This window comes from Giraffa tippelskirchi, chromosome 13, assembly GCF_054371585.1.
Source record: "Giraffa tippelskirchi isolate mGirTip1 chromosome 13, T2T-mGirTip1v1.2.pri, whole genome shotgun sequence".
NCBI lineage: Eukaryota > Metazoa > Chordata > Mammalia > Artiodactyla > Giraffidae > Giraffa > Giraffa tippelskirchi.
In genome coordinates, this window is record NC_137287.1 from 106,149,432 (window position 1) to 106,175,090 (window position 25,659).

A 25,659-nucleotide genomic window follows, 5' to 3' on the forward strand; every position below is an offset into this window, starting at 1 on the left:
TGGGGTTCAGGAGGGGAAGGGAGCACATGGTCTCACAGACAAAACTCAGGTCCACATCAGTCATTTAAAATAAATTCTTTAATAGTCTCCATTTAATTGGTTTATTTGTTGTTAATAAATTGGCAACACAAGAAGGGGCAGGGGGTGTGCTCCCAGGCAGGCTCCCGTGTGGGCAGGCTCAGGCAGGAGACGCTGCCTGGGGGTGGGGGTGGGGCACAGCCACCCTGTGCCCCAGGGGATTGAAGGAGAAAGCCCCCCCCCCCACTTCTGGGGGAAACCCCTGGGATGAACACAGTGGCCAATGAGCAAACAGAACCAGAGGAGCTGCTAAAGGAAAACAAGGGAGGGAGGAAGGGAGGGACAGATGGGCAGGCCTGGGGGAAAAAAGCATTCTCTGGTATCCCCCACCCCTGCCCAGGGGCTCAGAAGCCTTTGCCTGGGTCCAAAGGCCAGGGCAAGCTCGGCTCACAGATTGGGGGAGGGGGCCCACATCTCCCTCCCCACGCCAGGACTGACAGTCAAGAGACTGGGCAGGAGCTCAGACAGAGCTGTTTTTAAAAGTCCCCTTAGCTCTAGGTGGGCCAGGGCCCCAGGGTTCTGAACGAAGGGTGGGCACAGCGCCCCTGTCCTCATCATGGCGATCTTGAGGGAACTGAGGCACCCCAATGACCCAGGGCCTCAGAACCCAGGGGCCAAGGGCTTCTAGATGCTCCCACCCACCCAGCCTGTACCTGAAGACCCGGGGCAGGTGGAGCAGCAGGGAGGCGGGGAAAGGGTGGGGGCAGGGCAGGGCGTGAGGCACGCGTACCCCACTCATCCGCGCTGGCCCAGCAGCCACCTGAGGCCTGGCCCAAGATCACTCCTCGGTGAAGTCCCTGTCTATGTCCATGTAGGGCTCCTCAATGTAGCTGACAAGGGCAGAGGGAGACTGGCGGTCTGGGTTCAACAGGATGGACACGGTCTCTTTCCAGTATGAGAAGCTGATGCAGGAGCTCTGTGCACAGAGAGAGGGGCCACAGGAAGTGCCCTGGTAAGAGGTAGAGAGCTGCCTTCCACAGGGCCCAGGTGGGAATCAGGTGCCCCGGGCACCTGCCCCTCCAAGGAGCCTGGGCCGGCGTGCCCGCAGCCTGCCTGCCACCCCTCGGGGGCGGGGCACTCACGTTCTCCAGGCAGGTGCTGTCCTTGTCCTTGTGCAGGTAGTGCTGCTGCCAGAAGCGCAGCAGGTTGTGGAAGTTGTTGAGCAGGAAGCCGGGGTACTTCTTGCTGTGCTCCATCCGCTGCAGCAGCCGCAGGTAGAGGGGCAGCCGCTCTTTCCGTCGGGCCAGCATCAGGATCACCAGGCTGGTGTTGAGGCAGCTGACGTTCTCCTGCAAGGATCGGGCTGTGCGGGTCAGGCGTGTGCCGGCAGCCCAGGGGCCCTGGTGGACCGGGGCGGGGGTTGGGAGGTAGTGGGCAGGGCAGAGGTGTCCATGGGCCTCACGTGGTGCTGCCCTGCATAAAGCCAACAGAAGACTGCGGAGAAGAACGATGAGGCTCCTGCCCCATTGCCTTCCTGGCCCTCACTGCCCTCTTCTCCCACCCCAGAGTTGGGGGGAACAGCATTATTAGTCTAGTCAGTCCATGCCTCCTCCAGAGTTGGCTGAGGCATGGCTTCTTCCTGGGAGCCTCGGGTCCTGGGGCGGCTGGGCGCACGCATCTCTCTCACTCAGCACTAGACTGGCACAGCTTTGCAAAGGAAGCATCTTGGTCTGTTTACTCACTGTGCATCCCCAGCCCAGGGTCTTGCCTTAATAAATGTTTGTTAGATGAAGGAACATAGTATCACCCCCATTTTAGAAAAGAAGATGTGAAGCTTGAATGAGGGCAGCTGCACAGTTATTTGTTGAAGGAGATGGGTGTCAACATCAGGTCCAACCCCAGGTCTGTGCTGCAGGCGGGGCCTGGAGAGCATTGGATGGGGAGTCAGAACTCACTGCCCAACCAGACTCTACCCAAACCACTTGTGACCTTGGAGCCTTGCTCCTTCCCCAGGCCCCTTCTGTAAAATGGGGAGCTGATCCCTTATTGGAAAAAGTCCTCAGAATAGCTGGGAGGGTCTCCAAGGAATGAAGGGGTGGGTGACAGGAGAGGTAATTCTAGGGTGAAGGTGGCCCCGGGATGAGGGTAACTGTTTCCAATCCCCCTTTCCCAGTGGCAGGTCTGTAGGCCTCTCACCTGGGTCAAAGTCTGCACATGAATGATATTGATGAGGCGGAAGAGGAAGGACATCTGTGTGGGCACCTGGGATATGTAGGCGAGCAGGCGGCACTCGGACAGGACCTCCGCGACTGTGGACAGACAGGCAGAGGGGTGAGCAGCAGGTGCAGAAGCTGCTCTGTGGCCCTGGGGCCTGATACCCAAGCTTCTATGGAAGCCCCCCTTGGGTCCTGACTCTGAAGCTAGGAGCCCCCACTGTCAAAATGACTACAGAAAAGCTGGGCTGCAGCAGGAAACAAAGCTCCAGCTGCCCTGCCACCATGGCCAAGCCTGCGTTCCCATGAGAGCCCCAGCCAGGAGCGCGCCTTCACCTTGTCCTTCAGTCCCATTCTGGGGCCGTGCCTCCCTGAGGCCCTCCCCAGGCTTCACCACTTGAATCCTTCTCATCCACGCAATTCCAGGCCAGGAGAGGAAGGGTATGTGTTGTTTTTTGGATTTTGCTGGCAACAATGTTGTTTTTTTTTAATCTTTATTAAAATATCACACATGCCCATCAGAGGAAGCATGGATGATAGAAAAAAAATCATGAAAATCACCCAGAGAGCCACTTCCCTGACGCCAACCATGTGAGTGTTTGGTGTAGTGACTTGCAGAAATTTCTGTCTCCTTGCGAGAGGCTGGGTGTTTGACACCAGTGCAGCCACAATGGCCTGACTCACTTCAGCATTTAGCCTTTTCTTACCTTTCATGTCCACCTGGTTTTCGAAACGGTCCAGTGACAGAGTGACACAGCGCACCAGCATGTTGGAGTCCACCAGCGAGCTGTTGATCTGCTTCAGGAACACCTGGAACTGGAGTGGGGGCCAGGCTGACGGGGGTGGTGGGCTCTCCGCTAAAGATGGCCAAGGCCCAGGGCGTGCGGTCACTGCAGGGGGCACCCACCTACCCTGGCCCAGCTGTTTCCAACAGGAAGACTGAAGCTCAGAGGAACTTGGTGCCCTGCCCTCTCCACCTAATAAGCAGCCCCAGCAAGAACTGAACCAGATCTTCAGACACCATGTCCAGTGTTTTCTGCACCGAAGGGACTGCTGTCATTTTTACTTCAATTAGTCTGGGCTGGGTTTCTACCACATACACCCTGAAAGCTTAACACATCAGGCCCAGTCCTGCCCTTCCGGGGCCCATCATGGCACCTGGCACACTGCGTCAGAGTCATTTCCAAGCTCACCTGCTCCCATCTGCCCACAAGCAGGCGAGACTTTCATCCCTACGTACTCAGGGGTCTAGCGCAGAGCAAGGGCTAATGAACACTTACTGAAAACTGCCCGCTGACCCCAGGACTCTCCAGTATAAAACCAGTACCTGAAGACTGGCAAGGACCAGGGCTCCGACATAACTTCTGGACAAAATGGTGAACTCATGAAGCGCTGGCTTAGACTTACCTTTGCATCAGTGTTGATGTACTTATTGAACCTCTTGAATGCATCAACATTAAACTTCATCAGCTCCCCTAGGAGGTCAAAGTAACTCTGCAGCACATCCCGTGACTTGCACTCACTGTCTACGATGCAGTAGAGGATGTGCTGGGGGTGGGAGAGGATAGGGTGAAGGCAGGAAAAGGTGGCTGATTCCCAGAGCCCCCAGGCCGTGCTCATCTGAGCTGCCCACCACCTGCCTCCCCCAGCCGTGGTACATAGCTCAGCCCACGTGGTGTTAGTTTTGAGCAAGCATCCAGGTTGACAGAACCTGCTCCCCTGTCTAGATTCTCATCGGAGGATGCTGGTGGCTCCGAGGGCAGGGCCAGGCCTGACACACCTAACCAGGAAGTGGGGCGGGTAGGGGTGAGCGCAGGTTGGGGTGTGTAGCCACAACCTCTCTTGCTTGCCCAGGTCTGAGCTTAAGTCTTTGCAAGATGGCCAAGCTCTCCAGCTCACAGGGAGGGAGCTGTCTCCAGAGGTAACACAGCCCCTGGCCTGAGCACTGAGGTCCCTGGCCTGAGCACTGAGGCCAATCAGGTGAAGCACGGGGTTTAAGGACAGGAGACACATTTTGACCTCATGGTTCATGTTAATAAATGGGAAAGTTTACAATGAGTGGATTTTTACAAGACAGTTAAAGTGTTTCCTTCTCATTTTCTTGAAGTTGTATATATTGATTTGGATGAATTCTTTACTTTATGGATTTTATAACAATTCATGGGTTAGTTTCTTATTTGTATCTTTTTTTTTTTTAAACCAACTGTAGCTTTGGACATTCTGCTCTACCCCCTTTTGTAAATTTTGCTTTTTCTGGAGGCCATTTTTCAATAAAGGGAAATTAAATAGCAGTAATGTATCCTTGGGGTCAAAAGGCCTTGCTGAGCAACCTCACAGACTCCTATAATCCTCCATGGCCACCCCTCAGATCCCTCAATCACCTGGTAAGCACCCATGGAGAACCCAGAACTGAAAGCTCAGGGGAAATACCAGAGCAATGTGCACTGGCATTTGAAGATAGAGAGTCTGGTCTGCTTTTGCCAGCTGTCTAGGTCTCAGGGCAGGAAAGCAATGCATGGGGCTGGGGGAAAAGGGGACACCCGACACCCTGGCTCCTCTGGGCCATTACCTCTAGAAGGCCTCGCTTCAGCAGGAACATCTGGTCTGCATAGGAGGTGGTCCCTCGGAGGAAACTCTCCACAGCCCGGGCTTGCCAAAACCTGTGACACAAATGTTGACCCCTGGCCCAGGTGGCTAAGGCTGCCCTCTTCTGGCCCATGTTCCATTCACCGAGGGACTGGGAGATGTCTATTGCTCTTTTCACTGATCCAACACACTGAACATCTACCAGGCCTTGGGCCTCATACAGGGCTCTGGGAACACATGGCAAGTCCCCATCCTTAGGGAGCTGACGGCTCAGTGGGGAACAGTCCTCTATGTGGTTCGTCTGGAAGGAGCATGTGGGCTCAGAGGACTGCCCCAGGAGTCATGTGTGAAAACATACTCTAGGCTCCGCTCCTTCAGAGGAACAGGAGGACATGGAAGAGAGGGGTCAGAAATGCATGAGGGACCACACAGGCCATGTGGACGGGTCACTGAACTCACTTCTGATGGGCTGTCCTAGAGAAGAGAAGGCTGATATTGACCAAGTGGCCCCAGAGCGCAATGCTTGGATCCATGAGGGGATGAAGGGACAAGGCAGGCTGAGCTGACAGGGGACCCTTGGGCATGGAGCCTGCTGACAGCTCACACCCACCCTGATAGAATGCTTCCCTCAGCCGCTGTCCTGTCCACAGCCTCTAAGACAACATGGATGAGTCTAAGGAACCGGGATGCCCTCCCTGTCTGCACCCCCTCCACAAGCCCTTCCTTTGCTCCCACAGTCCCCAGGGCAGGTCCTGGCTCTGAGCCCTTCCACACCGCATCCCCCACATAAGGGTCTTTCCATGCTTAATTCCTGCAACCCAGGGGCCTCCATATGGGTAGGGACTGTAGCTCCCATTTCTCCCCGCCTGTCCAGCATCAGCACAGAATAGGTGCTTGCTGAATGCTGGCTCAATTCCTAAATCACACTGCCTGCACACAGCAGAAGCTAGTACGTGCTGAGTCAACACCAGGGAGCCAGCAGATTCCCTCTCCCTGACAGTAACCAGCTATGCAGGGTGGAAGCTGGTGACGACAGAAGGCATTTCTAACAGCTTAAACACTTGGTTTCTGCACCCTCAGGAGTGGGAGGGGTGTGTCCAGACCTACCTGAAAGATGACTCAGCTGGCTCCTTCTTCATAACCTGCAGCAGACGTGTTAATAAGCCCCTCTTCCCATCACATACCAAACTCCTGAAAGAAAACAGACAAAAATCTTGGTGGCAGATTTGAGAGGCTGACAGGGGCCAAATTCCATATGGCAGAAGAACTACGTCTTGAGACCCTGGAGCTGGGTATCTTTGCTGACACAGGTGGGTAAAAAGCAAAACAAAACAAAACAAAACATGAGGACATTTCTAAACCTACAGGATGTCCTCCTGCTCCACCTGGGTCCAGAGCACCTTAAGGACTCCTGCAGTCTCAGAACTAAAGAGCCAAATGCATTCGCACATCTCAGGGCAGCCTTCCCTGCCCAGGCTCGCTGACAAGTGACCAGAGGCCAAAAACTAATCCAGAGTCATATGGGGCTCGGAACTGCTGGAGGGAGGGCTGCTCGTGACAAAAGTGGGTTTGAACCACCATGACAGAGTCTAACAGATGGGGCAAAGTCCGTGCCACTGACAGGGTAAGTAAGGCAGGGAGTACCCTGGGCCCCAGGTTCGGCTTCAGGTGGCCAGGGACTAGTTTCTGGGCCTCTTCCTGGTCTAGGAAGCAAAGACAGTAAATGAGAAAAGCACTCAGGCTGCATTATGGAGGAGAGAGGACAAAGCAGCCAGCGAGTCTAGGCCCTTAAACTTTCCCTTCAAATAGAGCAGTTCTACTGTTCACCTACTGCAGGCCTTGTGCTGTGTGCTTGATTGCTCAGTCATGTTTGACTCTTTGCGACCCCATGGACAGTAGCCCACCAGGCTCCTCTGTCCACGGGGATTCTCCAGGCAAGAATACTGGAGGCAGTTGCTGTGCCCTCCTCCAGGGGATCTTCCCAACCCAAGGATTGAACCCAGGTCTCCTGCACTGCCGACAGATGTGGGACTACATTCAATTTCATTTGAACAAAGATTTCTGCTGCTTTTAAAGCAAAAACAACAACAAAAGACCAGAGAATTATGACTCCTGTTGCTGCACAGTCCTCCCTGCCCTGACCCCTGTGAGCCTGAGACCTCCCTGCTCTGCTCCAGAAAGTGAGGCATTACTCAGCTAATGGGTTTTGGCAGAGGGCAGGAAAGGAGGAGGTCAACGAAACTGAGTGAGCAGGGAGGGGGCAGAGCATTTACGACCTTTGGCAGGTGACCTCGCCTGACCCCCTGCTCCCCAGTCTGTAAAGTGGGTGACAATGGCATTTCCCTCTGAGGCTGCCAAGGGGCCCCAATGAGACAATGCAGGTGACAGGAGAACAGAGCCTGGTACACAGGAGCCCTCGGCATGCCAGTTACATGTGGGTGAGAAAGGACAAGTATGCAGACCTGGCTGCACCTGTCTGTGAGCCCCGGGACACGCAGGCAGCCAGGCGGGACATGCAGGCAGCCAGACGGGCTATGGGCCCCAGCTGCACCCCCCATGCTCACCTGTCAGTGTTGAGGACGGCTTCCACCTCAGGGATGTTGGCCTTGAGAGAGATGGCGCTGAGTTCATTCAGCTCTTGGTTGTTGAGCAGTAGATATTTGTTCCTGAAACAGACATGTTGAAGGCAGTAATGGACAGGAACTGGGGCTGCCGTGTCCACACTAGGCCAGTCTCTTGCTGCCCACTTGTGTTAAGAAGCCCCCGGTAGCCACCCTGAAAACCACTCACCCCAAGGCAGCATTCTGGGGGAGGGCACGGAGCCCATTGCTGTTCGGCTGAGGGAGTCTCCCTGGCCCCAACGTCCACCCTCTGCTCGAATGTTCACTAACAAGGCCCCTTTCCTTAGTATGTCTAAGGCCTTTCTTTTCCCACTGAACGTTTCTATTTAATTTCTCAAAGGCAATTCCAACTCCATGACACCCAGATGCTCATCACTTTCCTCAAGCCTGGCCCGATTACAGCTCTCCCACCAGGAGGCCCGAATGTGACACTCTTCCTTCCCCCTTCACACCCAGACCTCTCGTCACCCAAGTCATGTGGAGAGAACCGGCTTCCTAAACCGTCTCCCACAAGAATCAATCCCACACACAGCACCCAGAATGATCTTCGGAAAACTGGAACCTGATCCTGCCACTCCCATGGAAAGCACTCTCCCCCTTTCCCACTGCTTTAGAATATACACAATCCAAGCCTGCGAATGTGACCCATCAAATGATGAAAGTGAGGGACCCAGTTCCTCAGGAAAAAAAGGACACATTCAGGACATACTGGTGCCATTTTTCAGAGAGTTGACATACTTCCTGGGGCTTAAGGCCTTCAAACAGAGAACCTCTCAGAGAGGATGATCCACACCACCCACACAAAAGCTGCAAGTGAAAGCCCCTGAGGCCACATGGGTCCTCAAGGCATGTTCTATTAGCTTACACAAAGAATCTAAACCAGCACCTAAAAATCAGGACCTTGCACATACATCTTCATTTCTGGCTTTTCTTGAGGGAAAAACTCAGAAACTATACAACAGTGGGCCCTGTTTCCTGTACCCAACAGGTGGTTAAGAGCTGAGTAGCACCTGCTTCTGTTTGCCAGCTCACCATCTTCCCAGCCAAGGTCAAGGGTCAGCTGCCATTTACTCCTCCCCTGCCTGCACTGTTTCCTCATAGCAGAGAATCATTCTCCTACACATCCTCTATCAAAGGCTGAAGAGTAAAAAATGAGAGGGCAGAATGTCTTCCAACAAAAATGGGAGACAGTACATCCCTCGTACAGGCAAAGAATATCCCATCTGTTCAACATATAAATACTCAGCCCACTCTGGCCATCTGAGGTTCCTACATGCCCCTGTGAATAGCCAAGCTGTCTACTCCTGGCTCAGAGGGACAGATAGCCAAGAGCTGCATTGACTCCAGTGGTAATAAGGGGCCAGCAACTTCCACACTCACTTCCAAGGTGGCTGAGGGGGTCAAGGGGAAGCTCATCTCAGAGATGAGACAAAGGGAGAACAGAGACAGCGAACCAAGCTCCTCTTGGGGACAGCTTGTACTTACTCGTGGTGGTCGCTGAAACTCTGGAGAAGCCTCAAAAACTGGATCTTCAAGGTGATGTCCTAAAATACACGTGCATCCTTGATGTTAAGACCACAGTCACAACGTTCCAAAAGAAAACAAAAGGCTCTGGTGAGAGCCTGGGCATCCTGCTGCTTCTCTGAGTTCCCCTGTCCTGGCGCACAGGGAGGTCTCGACAGGGAGGTCTCGTCTTTAGTCAGAGAACCTTTTGTCCACATCTGGCCAACAGTGGATTAAGCTAAGGCAGAACCTTTCTGTTAAAAACACTCCAAGATACTGGATACAAAATAACTGAAATTATTTTCAATGTGAGGTTAAGTACATAGGAAAGAAAGGAAATTTCACTAGAATCAGAAACGAAGGGAGGACTGAGTTCAGAGCGGTGAGCACAAGAGCTGATGGCTGGCAGAGAAGTGCAAATGAGACTTATCTGGACCAGGGCTTGGGTTTCAATGCTCTGTAGGGACCAGACAGGACCTTGGGCCTACGTAAAAGCCTGTGGAGCTGATATATTTAGTGAAAAAAGGGTTAGAAAAACCCCACCTACCAGCCCAGGGAGCTGGCAAAGAACCCTGTCTCTGCTGGTGGAGGGGAGCCCCCAGGTCTGCAGGACCCTGGGCTCACACTTTCAGAGGGGGAGGGCAGATACTCATTGTGAAAACTTGCCCTGGGACACCGCTCCCTAAAGCACCTAGCAGACAAAAGCCAAATGCTCTGTGGGACTACTTCCAGTATCCCCAAGGAAAACAAGCCCCCTGAAGGTGACCTTCTATAAACAGTATAGAACACAAGGCAACACTCCACCCCAAGCTGAGTCTGAAGACGCAGACACAAGTATTAGCACTCTATGAACAACCCAAAAAAGACGATAAAAAAATATGAATAATTAAAGAGATGAAATTAAAGACAGAAAATGCAACAGAAGAAGAAAATATTTAACATAATGAATAAAAGACCAAATACTTTTTGACAAAGATCCAGACAAAATGTCTAGAAACGCAAAATAGATGAGCTCAAATGGATCTGTTGAAAGGTAAATCTGACAAAGCCAAGGAGAAAAACAGCAAACTGGAAGACATGGCACTGAGGAAAGTCCCCAGAATGCAGCAGAGAGACCAGGCAGGACCCATGGCACTGGGCCCTGACAGCCATGTGGCACTGTCCCCCTGGTGCTGATGGCCGATGATCTAGACTCCCAGTTCAGGGCTCTTTAGGGCACTGTGAGGAAAACCAGGTAGACATAAGCCCTTGACCCTTAAAAAAAAAAACTTCCTAAAGTCCTTTTTGGAGAAGGCAATGGCAACCCACTCCAGTACTCTTGCCTAGAAAATCCCACGGATGGAGGAGCCTGGTAGGCTGCAGTCCATGGAGTCGCTAAGAGTCGGACACGACTGAGCGACTTCACTTTCACTTTCACTTTCACGCACTGGAGAAGGAAATGGCAACCCACTCCAGTGTTCTTGCCTGGAGAATCCCAGGGACGGGGGAGCCTGGTGGGCTGCCATCTATGGGGTCGCAAAGAGTCAGACATGACTGAAGCAACTTAGCAGCAGCAGCAGCAGCAAAGTCCTTTTTGGAGGCCAACCACTGGCATGATTCTGGCAGGCAAACCTACTACTAGGGATGTCAATTAGAATGGGGTAGAGAACAGAATGAAGAAAAACCTGCTGCTCTGGAGTGGGTGGCCCTGCCTGGAGGTGAATGAACAATGGGAGGCTGGTGAAGGGCCTCCAAAGGGATTCCTGGGTAGGTGGAGGGTGGGGGTCAGATCCTTCCCCAAGGTGGCTTCCAGTTATGGCAGTACACGGGCTGTGACTTTTAGTTTCTGCTCTACTCTCAAAGAAGGAAATTTCAAAGGGCCAACAGCAGGTCTTGAAACAACCACTCCTGGCATCTGCCATCAGGGTCCCTGCTCACCGGGCTACAGTCACAGTTCTGGTTGTGACCGTGGAGCACGAGGGCAGATGCTGAATGCTTTCTCCAGATCAGTTTGTCAAACAAATTATTCAGCCCAGGGATCAGCTTGAACTCCGCAATCATTCTGTGAACCTGGAGGGGTAGGAAGGCAAAAGCATGAAGACAGATAAGCGGTGAAGGTTGATCAAAAGCCCAGGCATATATGTACAAGAAGCCTTCAGGACGGAGAAAGCAATGCTGAGCTTTAAAGAAAACATCTACACTTATTCTCACTATGCACCAATACACTTTCACACTCTCTAGAGACATTAACAATTGGTAAAATTAGATGCCTCATGGAAGAACCTTGAATGTTCAGGATCAGAGGGGAGAAAGGCTTCATTGATACTTATTTATACCTCAATACAGAACTATGTGAATTACTGACCTACTAAAATAATCCATGTCCCTGTAGTACCTGGCACACAGTAGGAGCTCAGTAAATGCTGACTGTGTAAATGAGGACACACCAGCATCACACTAGCTCTCAGGAAGGCAGGGTTGAGGCCAGCTGGGAGGGGTTTAAAGGGGCTGTGATCAGTTTAACCAAAGACCACAAAGATTCATAGAAACTTGGTACTGGGAAGATTAAGAGAGCAGGGGAACTGTCCCAGTGAAGGGACAGAAAGAAAAGTCAGAGCAGCAGGGTTTAAGTCCTGCTCTGATGATGCCTGGAGACTGAGAACATGGCCCTTATATGCGTCTTGGTTTTCACAAATATCAAGTGGGATGGAGGCCACCATCTAACTTACCAAGTACCTGCAAATTCAAATATGATTACAGAAGTGCCTCGAAAAAGAAAAAGCACTCAACACGGGTAGCATATCATGACTAGTATTTTTTATATGAAATATATACCACATGGAATGAAGGAGCCCCAGTGCTGTGGACGTCACGGCAGGATCTCATCCAGTGTCCTGGTTTTAAACGCCAACCACAGGTTGACAATCCCCAAAGTTATACCTTCAGGCCCCATATCGCCCCTAACTCAGGTGCAGGCAGCCCCAGTGCCAATTCTAATAGACACCTAACCTTAACCTGTTCAAACTGAACCCTGCCCCTTCCTCCCTACAGATGTCTGCCCCTCCATTCCTTACCAACTAGTCTTAACCATCTCAATAAACGGCAAACCATTCCTCCCACCTGCTTGGAAATAGGTAAGGAAGTCATCGTTACTTCCTCTCTCCACTGAAGTCCATACCTAATTTCTTAGCAAATCTTACCTGTTCTACCTTCAAAACAGATCCAGAACAAAAGCACTACTTACCACCCCTGCCATCAACATGTGGGTCCCAGCTACTGTCAGCTCCTGCACACCGCTGCCGGAGGATGGTTTTCCATTTCGCTCAGGGTGAATGCCAGAGTCCTTAAATGGCCTATGAAAGCCAGTGGCAATCTGGCCCCCTGCGACCCTTCGGCCTGCCTTTCCTGACTGCTGGCTCTAGTCCACCCCCCAGCTTTCTACTGTTCCACTAAACCAACAGGTCGGTGCCCACCAGGGCCTGCTTCCTTGACCTGGTAGGCCGCCTCGGGCGAGGCAGTCAGCACACCTGGCTCCCTCGCTTTCTTCAGGACACTGCCAGGCCAGATGTTATCTTTTCAGCCAGTCTTTCCCCTTCAACGCTCTCTAAAATTGCTAACTTGTAAACCTGTGATAACCGCATCCATCTCACAGAGAGTTGTGTGAGAGTACAGTCTCTGACTCAAAAAGGTGCTCAGGGACTGCCAAGCTCCCAGCTCCCCTCAGGCCTAGCTACATCCCTAGAAGGTAGAGGGAACTGGAGGGGTCCACTTGTCCAGCCTGGGGAGGAGCGGGGTGTACTTCCAGAGCACCCCTGCATCCCTCCCTCCTGGAACTGCTTCAATACTCAGGGAACCTCCGCACGGCTGGACCCCTGGTAGCTGCCCAGCTGTTGTAACTCGACTTAGTTCTGGCCCACCACCCCAAGCCCCCATCAGACCGGCAACTACTCCAGTGCATCTGCAGGGAAGACACCCACCTTTACTCTGTGTATTAACAAGGTCGGGTAACATGGCTAAGCTACCCACTTCTGCCTGGGGCACCAGAGCTCTGTCTAGAAATGTTGCCCCCAGTAAGGTACGGTGGAAAGACTATGGGCTCTGGAATCAGACTGGCTTCCTGACCTGTGAAGCAGGGCTAAGGAACCCAACTGCTTGCTTTGCTGGGCTAGGGACAGAGCCATTGTGAGAGGCAGCTGAACAGGACACGCCACAAGCGCCCGGGGAGCGTCTGCTCCTGACGTGGGGGGGGGGGGCTCACCTGGTTTCGCTGACGCCCCATCAACAGCACGCAGAGCACATAGAGCACTTCCAGTTTGTACATGATCTCATGCATGATCTTCATCGACTGAGGCAGCTGAGTCCTAGTTGAAGTGTGAGGCAGGCCGTTCTCCTCAGAAGTCCCTGGAGGAGGGAACACAATGGAGGCTGAGACAGCCACCAGGAGAGAGGCTTCAGTCACTGCTCGCGAGGAAACATGTTTCTGCTCCTCAAACCTGCTCTGAACAGACTGGAGGTGACAGCCATTAGACTGGGCCCCAAGTCTGTGACAGAGACTCTGAAAGTCAGGCCACCAGGGGTCAGGGAAGCTTAGACATGTAGGAAATATGGACTCTGCAATTCTACCCCATCAGCTTTTAACACACAGTAAAAATACTCTGACACAGCCCACGCAGTACCCTAACCCATTCTCTGCCCTCATCTGGACCCCTCACCCCACCCCCGGCCCCAGAAGGTGCCCAGACAGATGTCCAGCAGGAAATTGTGTCAAATTCTCTTCAGGTCACAAATGACTGAATATTTGGTCGTTCTGCCGAGATTCCACAAGGGGGCACCACTGAAGGACTAAAAGGGATCTTTTTAAAAGACTTTTTCCCACCTATTGTTCAAACAGCAGCCATGGGAAGTTTCCTAAGGCAGACGAGGCATCACAATCAATACTAGAGATGGAGAGGAACATATTAGCTACTAGCAGATTTTCATTTCCCCCGGTTTCATTATTAGCAACGACAGCAACAGCTATGTAGTACCTATGGGACACAATATGTTCCAAGCATTGCGTTCTGGGCTTTAGATAAACCATTTACCCCACTACCCTATTAACAAAATAGTCTCAGTGAGTCACACAGTGGAGGGAATTCTCAGGAGTGTGGCAGAGCAAAGGGATGAAGACTGAGGGCTGTGGAACGACAACCTGCTGGCTGTGGGACCCTGGGCGTGTCACCTCCTCATCAGGCTTTCAAGGGTTCTGTAAATGGGGAGAACGGGAGTGCTGCAGTGGTCAGCTAGAAATCCTGTGCAGAATGAAGGAGGACACAAGAAAGCCCAGAACCTGATTTTTGGGAAGCCTCACTCTTGCTGTGCTGTGCTCAGCTGTGTCCGACTCTTCGCAACCCCCAAGACTGTAGCCCGCCAGGCTCTCTGTCCATGGAATTTCCCAGGCAAGAATACTGAAGTGAATGGCCATTTCCTTCTCCAGGGGATCTTCCAGACCCAAGGATCTAACCTACATCTCTTGCATTGGCATGTGGATTCTTTACCACTGAGTCACCTCGGAAGCCCCAGTCTCGCTCTTAGGTCCCTTTTATTTTAAATGCTCAGAGTCAGGAGACTTTAGGATTTACTTCCTCTTAGTTTTTCTCATCTTTAAGGTGAAAGGATAAATCAATAACTACTGAGGTCCTTTCATACTCCTACTGGAACTGCTGCCCTGGAGACCTTTTGAAAAGGCCAGAAAATCTGTGTGTTACAGAGCAATGGTGACAAGATACACTCAGGTGAGGCACTCACAGTTATGATTTCTGTATGGTGATATCACGCCACAAGAACCTAACTTACTCCACCCCATGGACTTGGAACTATTTTTCCAGCCATGTTAAACATCACTAATATATAAGCTGGAAGACGACCAGTTGCTAAAAGAAGCACGACTGCAGCACAGGGGCTAAGGACTTGGAGCCAGACTGTTAGGTGGCATTGAGGAAATCTGTTGACATGTCTATGCTTCAGTATCCATCCTCATCTATAAAACAGGAATAATGGTAACAGTGTGTATGCTGTTGCTCAGTGACATCCAACTCTTTGCAACCCCCTAGACTGTAGCCCGCCATGCTCCTCTGTCCATGGAATTTTCCAGGCAAGAATACTGGTGGGGTGCCATTTCCTGCTCCAGGGGATCTTCCTGTCCCAGGGATTGAACCCACGTCTCTTGCATCTTCTCTCTTGTGTCTCTTGGCCTGGCACAGTTCAGTTCAGTCGCTCAGTCGTGTCCGACTCTCTGCGACACCATGAATTGCAGCACGCCAGGCCACTCTGTCCATCACCAACTCCCGGAGTCCACCCAAACCCATGTCCATTGAGTCGGTTATGCCATCCAACCATCTCTGGACTGGGACAAGGATTCTTTAAAATTGCAACACCAGGGAAGCCCAATGGCAACAGTATCTATCTATTACCAAAGTTGCAAAGATTAAATGACTTAAAATGGCAACAGTATCTATCTATTAAAAATGTTGCAAAGATTAAATGACTTAATATGTTAAAAGTACTTAAAAATTGCCAAGCACCTATACCCTACATACAAGTATGTGTCAAAAAGAAGTAAAAAACTAACTCTGGGATTTTCAGTTAATGCTTGCTTGCTACTTGTTTTCTTTCTTGTAATCTGCAAGCTCTTAATGGCAACTAAAGTGGCAGTGGGCAAAGACTAAAGAAAAATTTACTCAAGAAAATCTAATTGAGAAAATGCTATTTATTGACATATATTTTCTTGCATGTTGGGAGAAAAACCATAATTACTCAATTTTATGTCTTGGGACTCCTTGGCCCAGCTCCCAGAACAGTTTCAGTCAACTGACTGGTAAAGAGAATCTGATGAGTTATCATGCAGAACCACACCTCTGCTGCACACCCACTGGGTGCCGTGAAGCCTCTGGTGCCTCAGTGTCCTCATCACCAAGACCAGGGATCGGGGGGGGGGGGGGCCGCTGTGAGAGAGGACCTGTGTGGAAGGAGCAGGTGTGGTGGGTGGCACACGAGCCCTCCTCAGTAATGAACGTCTGTGAAGAGACGCAGGCAGCTTGGACTCTTCCGAGTCACTGCCAACTTTTGCTGCCTGGTTTGCAAAGGCCTCATAAGAAACTCTCTGGGATAAATATTTTCAACAAACACAGGCCTCAAAGCAATAGCCAGTGTGCAGGAACAAGACAATTCCCAAGGATGAGGATGGGAAAACTAGTTTAAAAGGCCTGGGCTTCCCTCCAAAATCTCTTCAGTTCCACAATACTGATTAAAGTGGGTATGACCCTCCATACATCTGTACTGTACCCTGGAGCACATTAACTTAAAAAAATAGCTTTGAGCTATAATTCACATACCATATAATTCATCCCTTTCAAGGATATAACTCATTGGTCTTTAATATATTCACAGAATTGTGCAGCTATCATCAATCAACATTAGAGCACTTTTATTACCCCACAAAGAAATCTATTTGCTTTAGCAGCCACTCCCCATTTCTCACCAAGCCCCTAGAGCCCCAGGCATCCTTTAGACTATGTTCTGTCTCTTTGTACAAATGGAATCATACAACTCGTTGTTTTTTGTTTCCAGCACAATGTTTTCAAGGTTCATTCAGGCTGCAGTATGTATCAGTATTTCATTTTTTAAACTACTGAATAATATTCTATTACATAAAATATAACAATTTTGTTATCCATTCATCAGTTGATAGATGTTTGAGTTGTTTCTGTATTTTGGTTATAATAAATCAGCTACTATGAGCATCCGTGTGTAAGTTTATGTGTAAACATATATTTTCATGTATCCTGGGTGTATACCTAGAAGTAGAATTTCTAGGTCATACAAAAACTTTAACTTTTTGAGTAACTGCCAGAGTGTTTTCCACAGTGGTTGCACCAGTTTGCATGCCTACCAACAGAGAATGAGGGTTCTGATTTTTCTATTTCCTTAAGGACACCTGTTACCTGTCTTTTTGATGATAGTCATTCTAGTGGGTGTGAAGGGATATCTGATTGTTGGATTGGCTGATGGCTAATGATGTGGAGAATGTTCTCATGTGCTTACTGGCTACTCTTGTATCATCTCTGGAGAAAGTCTATTCAGATCTTTTGCCCATAATTTGAAATGGGTGTCTTTTCATTATTGAGCTGTAGGAGTTCTTATATTTTCTAGATACAAGTCCCTTATTAGATATATGGTTTGCAAAAATGTTCTCTTCTGCCCTCCAAAAGTGTTCACCCATTCTGGCTTTTCCCTTTCTTGATGTTGCTTTTTGAAGCACAAAATATTTTCATTTTAATGAAGTCCAATTTACCTAGTTCTCATCTGGTTGCCTGTATTAGGCATCATCTAAGAAACCACTAGGGCTTCCCTGGTGTCTCAGTGGTAAACAACCCACCTGCCATTGCAGGAGATGTAGGTTCAATCTCTGGGTCAGGACGTTCCCCTGTAGAAGGAAATGGCAACCCACTCCAGTATTCTGGCCAAGAAAATCCCATGGTCAGAGAAGCCTGGTGAGCTACAGTCAACAGGGTCACAAGGGGTCAGACATGACTGAACAACAACAACAACAAAGAAACCACGATCAAATCCAAAGTCCTAAAGAGTTATCCTTGTTTTCTTCTAAGTGTTCTCAAGGATTAGTTCTTACATTTAGGTCTTCAATCTTTTTGAGCTCATTTTTATATATGATGTAAAGTGGCAGGGGAGAGAGGTCCAACTTGATTCTTTTGCATGTGGATATCTAATGGTCCCAGTACCATCTGCTGAAAAGACTACTGTTTCCCCAACCAAATGGTCTTGGCACTCTTGTTGAAAATCAACTGACCATATAAGTGAGCATTTATTTCTGAATTCTCAATTTTATTTCATTGTGTGTAACTCTCGAGGTCAGTTGCACAATGTCTTGAATATTACAGCTTTGTACTAAGTTGAAAAATTAGGCAATGTAAGTCCTCCACTTTGTTCTTCAAGACTGCCATAGCTACTTGAGGCCTCTTGCATTTCCAAATGAATGTGAGGGCCTACTAGCTCATTTCTGCAAAGAAGTCAGTCAGGATTGTGACGAGGACTGTGTCAAATCTTTAAACAGATCTGGAAATCAAGGTGTGAATTACTGCTACTTTAATAATATCAACTCTTCTAATTCATAAACGAATGCTTTCTTCACAATTTTTTAGGTTTTCTTTCTTTCAGTAACAATTATGTTTTGTAATTTTCAGAGTGTAAGTTTTCTATTTCTTTGTTAAATATGTCACTAAGTATTTTATTCTTTTTTGATGCTCTTTTAAATGAGATTGTTTTAATTTCATTTTTGGTTTGTTCACTGCTACTGTACAGAAATACAACTGATTTCTGTATACCTATCTTGCATGCTAAAACTGTTGAATGAACCTGTTTATTGGTTTAGCAGTTTTTTAGTGGATCCTTAGGTTTTTCTATATAAGAGATCATGCCATCTGTGACTAGAGACAGTTTCACTTCTTCCTTTTCTTTCTTTTTCTTGCCTAACCATCTAGCCAGAACTTCCAGTACAATGAACAGAAGTGTTAAGAGCAGATATCTTTGTCTTGTTCTGATCTTAGTGAGGGAAAAGTTATCAGTCTTTGATCACTAAGTGTTACAATGTTGGCTGTGGGTTTTCTTAGATGCCTTTTAACAAGTTGAGAAATTCTTTTCCATTCCCACTTGGAATGTTCTTATCTTAAAGATGGATTTTGTTAAATGCTTTTACTGCATCTACTGAAATAATCATGTAGTTTTTGTCCCTTTTCCATCAATATGGTATATTAAATTGACTTTCATATACTGAGTCAACCTTGCATAAATTCCCTTTAGTCATGTATACATACTTGATCAGGTATATAATCCTTTTATGTCGCTGTATTTAGTTTGCCAGTATTTTGTTGAGGTGTTGTTGCATATACGTCTTAAGTTATGTTAGTCTGTAATTTCCTTGTGAAGTCTCTGGTTTTGTTATCAGGATAATACAGTTTCACAGAATGAATTAAGAAATGTTCTTTCCTTTTCTACTTTATGGGAGAGTCTGTGATGTACAGGCATTACTTCTCCTTTAAATGGTTGGTAGAATTAACCAGTGAAGCCTTTTGAGCCAGGACTTGTTTTCGGGATAGTTTTTCATCACTAATTCAATCTCTTGTTATAGGTTTGTTCAGATTTCCTATTTCTTCTTGAGTCAGTTTCAGGAATTTGTATCTTTCTTATAATTTTTCCATTTCAGCTGGGTTATCTAATTTATTAGCATATAGTTGTTTATAGTATTCTCTTAAAGTCCTTTTATCTTTGTAAGGTTGGTTATAATATATCCTCTTTCATTCCTGATTTTAGTAATTTGAATCTTGTCTCTTTTTTTTTTGCTTGATCAGTGCAGCTAAAGATTTGTCAATTTTGCTGATATTTTCAAAGAACCAACGCTTGGTTTTGTGGACTTTCTCTATTGTTTTTCTATTCTCTATTAATTTCCAATTCAATCCTATTATTTCTTCCCATCTGTCTGCTTTGGGAATGTGGTTTGCTCTTCTTTGTTCAATGACTTAAAGCAGAAAGTTAGGTTATTTTTTTTGAGATCTTATTAAATGTAGGCATTTACAGCTATAAATTTCTAAGCATGCTTTAGCTGAAATTCTGTAAATTTTGTTATGCTGTGTCATCACTTTCATTTCATCTCATTCATCTCCAAGTATCTTCTAGTTTTCTTTGTGATTTTATCTTTGAACCATCAATTATTTAGAAGTGGACTGCTTAACTTTCTCACATTTGTGAATTTCCCAAATTTCTTTCTACTATTAATTTCTAATATCACTCTGTTGTGATTGAAGTATATACTCTGTACAATTTTAATCCTTTTTTAAGTTTTCTGAATTTTTTTTAGGGCTTAGTGCATATACATATATCTATTTAGTCTAATGGAGAAGGCAATGGCACCCCACTCCAGTACTCTTGCCTGGAAAATCCCATGGACGGAGGAGCCTGGTAGGCTACAGTCCATGGGGTTGCTAAGAGTCGGACGACTGAGCGACTTCACTTTCACTTTTCCCTTTCATGCACTGGAGAAGAAAACGGCAACCCACTCCAGTATTCTTGCCTGGAGAATTCCAGTGATGGCGGAGCCTGGTGGGCTTCCGTCTATGGGGTCGCAGAGTCGGACACGACTGAAACGACTTAGCAGCATTTAGTCTAGTTGGCTTACTGTGTTGCTCAAGTCTTCTATTTCCTTGTTGATCTTTATATATAGTTATCCATTATTGAAACTGGGTTATTAAAGTTTCCAACTATTATGTTGAACTATTTCCTCTCTTCGAATCTGTTAGTTTTTGCTTCATTTACTTATTTTTGTCTCTGTTGTTAGCTACATATGTGATTTTAACTGCTAAATCTCGATAGATTTACTATAAAATCTACTTATAAATCTCCGATAACTTTTTTTTTTGTTTTTAAAGTCTCTCTTATAGTACAGCCATTACCGTTTTTTATGGTTATCTTCTGCATGATACACTTCTATCATTTACTTTCAATCTATTTCTATCTTTGAATAGAAAGTAGGATGCATATAATGGATCGTTTTAACAACCCAAACATGGCAATCTGTTTTTTGAATGAATTGTTTAATCTATTCACATTTATGTTATTACTGACAAAACTGAATGTACTTTGGCCTTTTACTTTTTGTCTTGTTAAAGCTCACTTGTATTCCCCTAGTTCTTCTTGAACACTTTTTGTATTAAGTAAATATTTTCTAGTGTAACAATGTAATTCCTTTAACTATATTTCTAAAGTTACTATGTCAGCAATCACTACAGGGCTTGCTTGCCATATACATCTTAACTTGACAGACTCTTTTTTAGATTTAAACTAACTCCAGGGCTCTTAAAGGTCCCTCTTCTCCCTTTTTGTGCTATTATTATTATGCATACTACATCTACATATGCTGAAAACCAAACAATACAATGTACTATACAATACATTGTTACACAACACTGTGTAATTATTTCATAAAATTGTATGTCCATTAAAGAAGCTAAGGAGAATAAATACTTATAATATTCTATAATGACCCTCTTTATTTACCATTTTGATTTTCTTCAGATTCCTCTCAATTCCTGAGTTACTATCTTGTAACAATTTCCTTACTCCAACACAACTTTGGTCCCACCCACTTTCTTTGATCTGTTATTGTCAAATATATTACTTTTCTATTTGTTATAGGTTCAACAATATAATTATAAACACAGTTTTACAAAATTGCTTTTGAAATTAGTTTAGGAAAAATATGCACTTATATTGTCTTTTATAATTACTTTTACTGATGCTGCGTTTTTTGGTGTATGAATCTGAATTACTGGCTGAGGTCACTTGCTTTCAGCCAGTATTTCTCATAAGGGAGATCTGCTAGCAGCAAATTCCCTAAGTTCTTCTTTATCTAGGTGTTTATTTCATCTTCATTAAAAGAAAAAATTTTTAATTGAAGCATAGTTCATTTACATTGTTGTGCCAATCTCTGCTATACAGCAAAGTGACTCAGTTATACATGTACAGACATTCTTTTTTAAAATATTATTTTCCATTATGGTTTATCACAGGATATTGAATATAGTTCCATGTGCTATATAGCAGGACCTTTCTGTTCATTCATCCTGTATATAATAGTTTACATCTGTTAATCCCAAACTCCCAGTCCTTCTTCCCCCCAACCTTGGCAACCACAAGTCTGTTCTCTGTGTCTGTGAGTCTGTTTCTGTTTTGTAGATAGGTTCTTTTGTGCCATATTTTAGATTTCACATATTAAGTGATATCATATGGTATTTGTCTTTCACTTTCTGCCTTACTGCACTCAGTATGATAATATCTATTACATCCATGTTGCTGCAAATGGCATTATTTGCTCCTTTTTATGACTGAGTAGTATTCCATTATATGTACATACCACCTCTTCTTTATCCATTAATATGCTGATGGACATTTGGGTTATTTCCATGTTTTTGTCTATTGTGAATAGCAGTGCATGTATCTTTTTGAATTACAGTTTCATATGGTTATATGCCTGGAATAGGATTGCTAGACCATATGGTAATTCTTAGTTTTCTGAGGAACCTCCACCATGTTTTCCACAGTGGTTATACCAACTTACATTCCTACCAACTTACATTCCTACCAACAGTGTAGGGGAGTTCTCTTTCCTTCACAACCTCTAAAGCCTTTGTTACTTATAGACTTTTTAATGATTGCCATTGTGACCAGTATGAGGTGGGTCCTCATTGAACTTTTGATTTGCATTTCCTTAATAATTAGTGATGTTGAGCATCTTTTCATGGGCCTACTGGCTATCTGTCATGTCTTCTTTGGAGAAATGTCTATTAAAGTCTTCTGCCCATTGTTTGATTGGGTTTTGTTGTTGTTAAGTTGTTGGAGCTATTTGTATATTTTGGAGATTAAGCCCGTGTCTGTTGCATCATTTGCAAATATTTTCTCCCATTCCATAGGTTGTCTTTTCGTTGTTGTTCTTGTTGTTTTTTATGGTTTCCTTTGCTATGCAAAAGCTTGTAAGTTCGATTAGGTCTCTTCTGTTTATTTTTGTTTGTATTTTTATTGCCTTGAGGGATTCACCTTCATTTCTGAAAGAAGGTTTTACTGGATATAATTCTTGGCTGAGTTTTTTCCCAGCACTTTGAGTATGTCATTTCACTCCCTTCTGGCTGCTATCATTTCTGATGATCTTACTGAGATGATCTTGGGCATGATGAGTCATTTCTTTCTTGCTATTTTCAAGATTTTCTCTGTCTTCCAGCATTTTCATTATGATGTGCCTGGGTGTAATTCTTTTGAGTTTATTTACTTGTAGTTCTTTGAACTTCTTGGATGTGCACATTGATCAAATTTGGGGGGTTTTCAGCTACTACTTCTTTGAATATTTTTTTATGTTCCTTTCTCTCAGTGAACTTTTCACTCCAGTTATTATATTTTTCATCTCTGGAACTTCCTTTTGGCTTTTTATAGCTTTTGAGTTTCTTTGAGCATAGTTACCTTTAGCTCTTTGACCATAATTATGATGTCTCTGTTAATTCTAACATCTGAGCTCTTTCACAGGCAATTTCTTTTGCCTGCTTTCTCCTAGGTATGGGTCATAGTTTCCTGTTTCTTTGCATGTCTCAATTTTTGTTAAACACTGGACATTTTAGGTAAATATAGCAACTCTTGAGGCTGATTCCCCTTCCTCCTTTCAGGGCATGTTGTTGTTTTCTTATTTGTTCAGTGACCTGCCTAGCCACTTGTGGTCAAGTCTACTTCTCTGAGGACTGATGAGCCCTTCTGCCAGCCTTGGGCATGTGTCCCTGGATGACAGTGTTTTAGCAGGGCTCTCTTTGTCTGGATCTTTCCCTCATCTCTCTGTTAAACTTTCTGCCTCATCTGATACGAAACTCAGCTGTCAGGCTCCACTAATTGCTAGCTGACCATTCTACTGTTTTTGACAAAGCCTTGAGGCATAAATTGCTCCAGAGTCTGATTCAATTAAATTCAGGCAGGGGTAGTTTTGAGACTGAGGTTTCTTGTGACCTCAGCTTTAAGCTCTTCTCAGCCACCTCTTTCCCTGGTTCTCTGGGGAACCAGCTGGCATATGGTTTGACTTTTAATTCTCAATTAAAAATAAGTCCTTTTATTTTCTTAAAAAATCTACATTGTTTCTGAGAATGACCTTGAGCTCAAACTTCCCAACATTCTGTTCTTACCTATTACCTCTCCACCTGGCAAAATCTCAGTGCTACTACTCTGAGCAGGATTGATAGCCTCCACTGTCTTCTCAGCTTGCCTCTCTCTATGTGGTGGAACCTCTGTTCCACAAGTGAACTGGGGCAAGGTGATAAGGGCCATAGAATTCTTGGCCTACTGGGCCAAGCTTCTGAGCTATGAGTACGGTATGGAGGTGGATGGAAGGAAGGAGCCCCTAGCATTATGCAAAGTAAAATAAGTCAGAGAAAGACAAATACTGTATAATACCAATTATATGTAGAATCTAAAAAAAGCTGAACTCAGAGAAACAGAGTGGTGGTTACTAGTGGTTGGGAGTCGGGAAAATGAGAAGTTATTGGTTAAAGAACACAAACTTCCAGTTATAAGATTAATAAGTTCTGGGTGTCCAAAAGAGAAGATGGTGATTATAGCTAATAATACCATTATCATATACCTGAATGTTGCTAATAACAGTAGACCTTAAATATTCTCACCAGAAAAAAAGAAACGTTAATTATCTGATGGGATAGAGGTGTCAGCTAATGCCACAGTAGTAATCATTTTACAATACATAAATGTATGAAATCAACACATTGTACAATGGGAAGGGAAAGGAAGGGAGAAGGAAAGAAGCCCCTGCTCTCTTGGCTATATTCATCAAGAATTCAGCCTCTTCCACTTGGAGCTAGAAGGAATGAGAGCCTATCCCTCCCAGTGAGATTCTGTATCCTTATTTGGGAGCTGAGAGAGCCCTGTTTTTCTGGCCACACCTGCCCAGAGTGGAACTTGCATCAAGCAGAAATTCCACTGCCACAAGCTCTCAAGGTTCCCACTGAATTTTAGTAGATTTTCCTGGAAGAAATGTTTCCCTACTCGCTGTATGCTCTGAGAACAACTTCCACAGACTTTACATAGATGTCTGTTGTTGCTGCTGTTGTGTATCCCAGGAATGAAACTCCTCCCTTCACTTTTATCTGCATGATTCCAGCGAGAATTCCTGTGTTTGTACAATTTGACCCCCGAGTCAAATGCTTTGGGTTGAGCACCTCATCCAAAACAGAGCAGTTCACCGAGAAGCTGAAGCTGAGACTTGCAGTCCACACATTTCCAGGTAGTATACTCATCAGAACGGAGAACAGAGAAGTCTAAAGAAATGTGTAGAAAGAAGCAGGGACAGAGAAAGATCCTCTGGGTTGCTAAGAATGTTCTGGTAATGGTTTTCCAGTTGGTCCTTTGGGTTCTGTAATAAAGGTCCTGTCCCTGAAATCAGGTCTGCTTTGAGGGAGCTCCAAGAAATTCTGTCATTTGCTATTAAAATCTGAACAGTCATGATTCAGGACTGCCCTGAGGGAGATTCTTTTTTGAGTCAATTTCAACTTATTCTCCTTGGAAAAGAGGTCAAGAATGGCTCTAGGAACCCACAGGAACACTCCCCACCTCTCAGGGGACCTGCCCCGGGTACCTTGATTGTGCTCAGATTCTTCATTAGCCACTCGCATCAGGGCATCTAGTACCAAAGCATTGTCCAGCCATGTGTACCACTCCTCCAACTCCTGCAGGAAGCTGGCTGTGCCCGTTGACTCTGACACCTTTCGAGTTGCCAGCTTGCAAAGTCGCTCGACAAAGCCAGGGATGCTGAGAAGGGCCGCTGCCGAGGAAAAACAAGAGAGGAAATGTGACCACAGAGACCAGTGCTACAGCCCTCAACAAACAGCCAGATCCTCACCTGCTCGAGAGGAATGATCTTTTCAAGTGAAAATTTTGGTGTTTTTTTTTTTTAATTGAAGTATAATTACTTGACAATGTTGTGTTAGTTTCTGCTGAACAACCACCTGAATCATCTCTATGTATACATACATCCCCTCCCTCTTGAGCCTCTTTCCCACTCCCTGCATCCCACCCAGAGGAATGCCTCTTAATCTGACAGCAGTCAGAACTTCCTTTTAAAATGAGATGTCCACCCAAGGTAAAATAGT

General features: G+C 46.2%; 1 protein-coding gene across 4 annotated transcripts in view; it reads right to left on the minus strand.

Moving 5' to 3' along the window:
• Nucleotides 1-60: 60 nt before the first annotated feature.
• The window catches only part of TRPC4AP (transient receptor potential cation channel subfamily C member 4 associated protein), a 68,880-nt gene continuing 43,281 nt past the window's right edge, over nt 61-25,659 (minus strand). For 2 of the 4 annotated variants that reach the window (XM_081559920.1, XM_081559918.1), the window contains 12 exons: nt 25,146-25,331; nt 13,179-13,321; nt 10,859-10,990; nt 8,924-8,982; nt 7,382-7,483; nt 5,925-6,008; nt 4,801-4,891; nt 3,639-3,779; nt 2,939-3,047; nt 2,215-2,327; nt 1,161-1,367; nt 61-994 (listed from right to left, as the gene is read on the minus strand). In XM_081559920.1, coding sequence (XP_081416046.1) covers nt 857-994; nt 1,161-1,367; nt 2,215-2,327; nt 2,939-3,047; nt 3,639-3,779; nt 4,801-4,891; nt 5,925-6,008; nt 7,382-7,483; nt 8,924-8,982; nt 10,859-10,990; nt 13,179-13,321; nt 25,146-25,331 — 1,505 coding nt within the window. In that variant the 3' untranslated portion in view covers nt 61-856. Of the gene's footprint in view, nt 995-1,160; nt 1,368-2,214; nt 2,328-2,938; nt 3,048-3,638; nt 3,780-4,800; nt 4,892-5,924; nt 6,009-7,381; nt 7,484-8,923; nt 8,983-10,858; nt 10,991-13,178; nt 13,346-25,145; nt 25,332-25,659 lie in introns of all 4 variants that reach the window. The other 2 variants (XM_081559919.1, XM_081559917.1) reach the window with 1 other exon arrangement.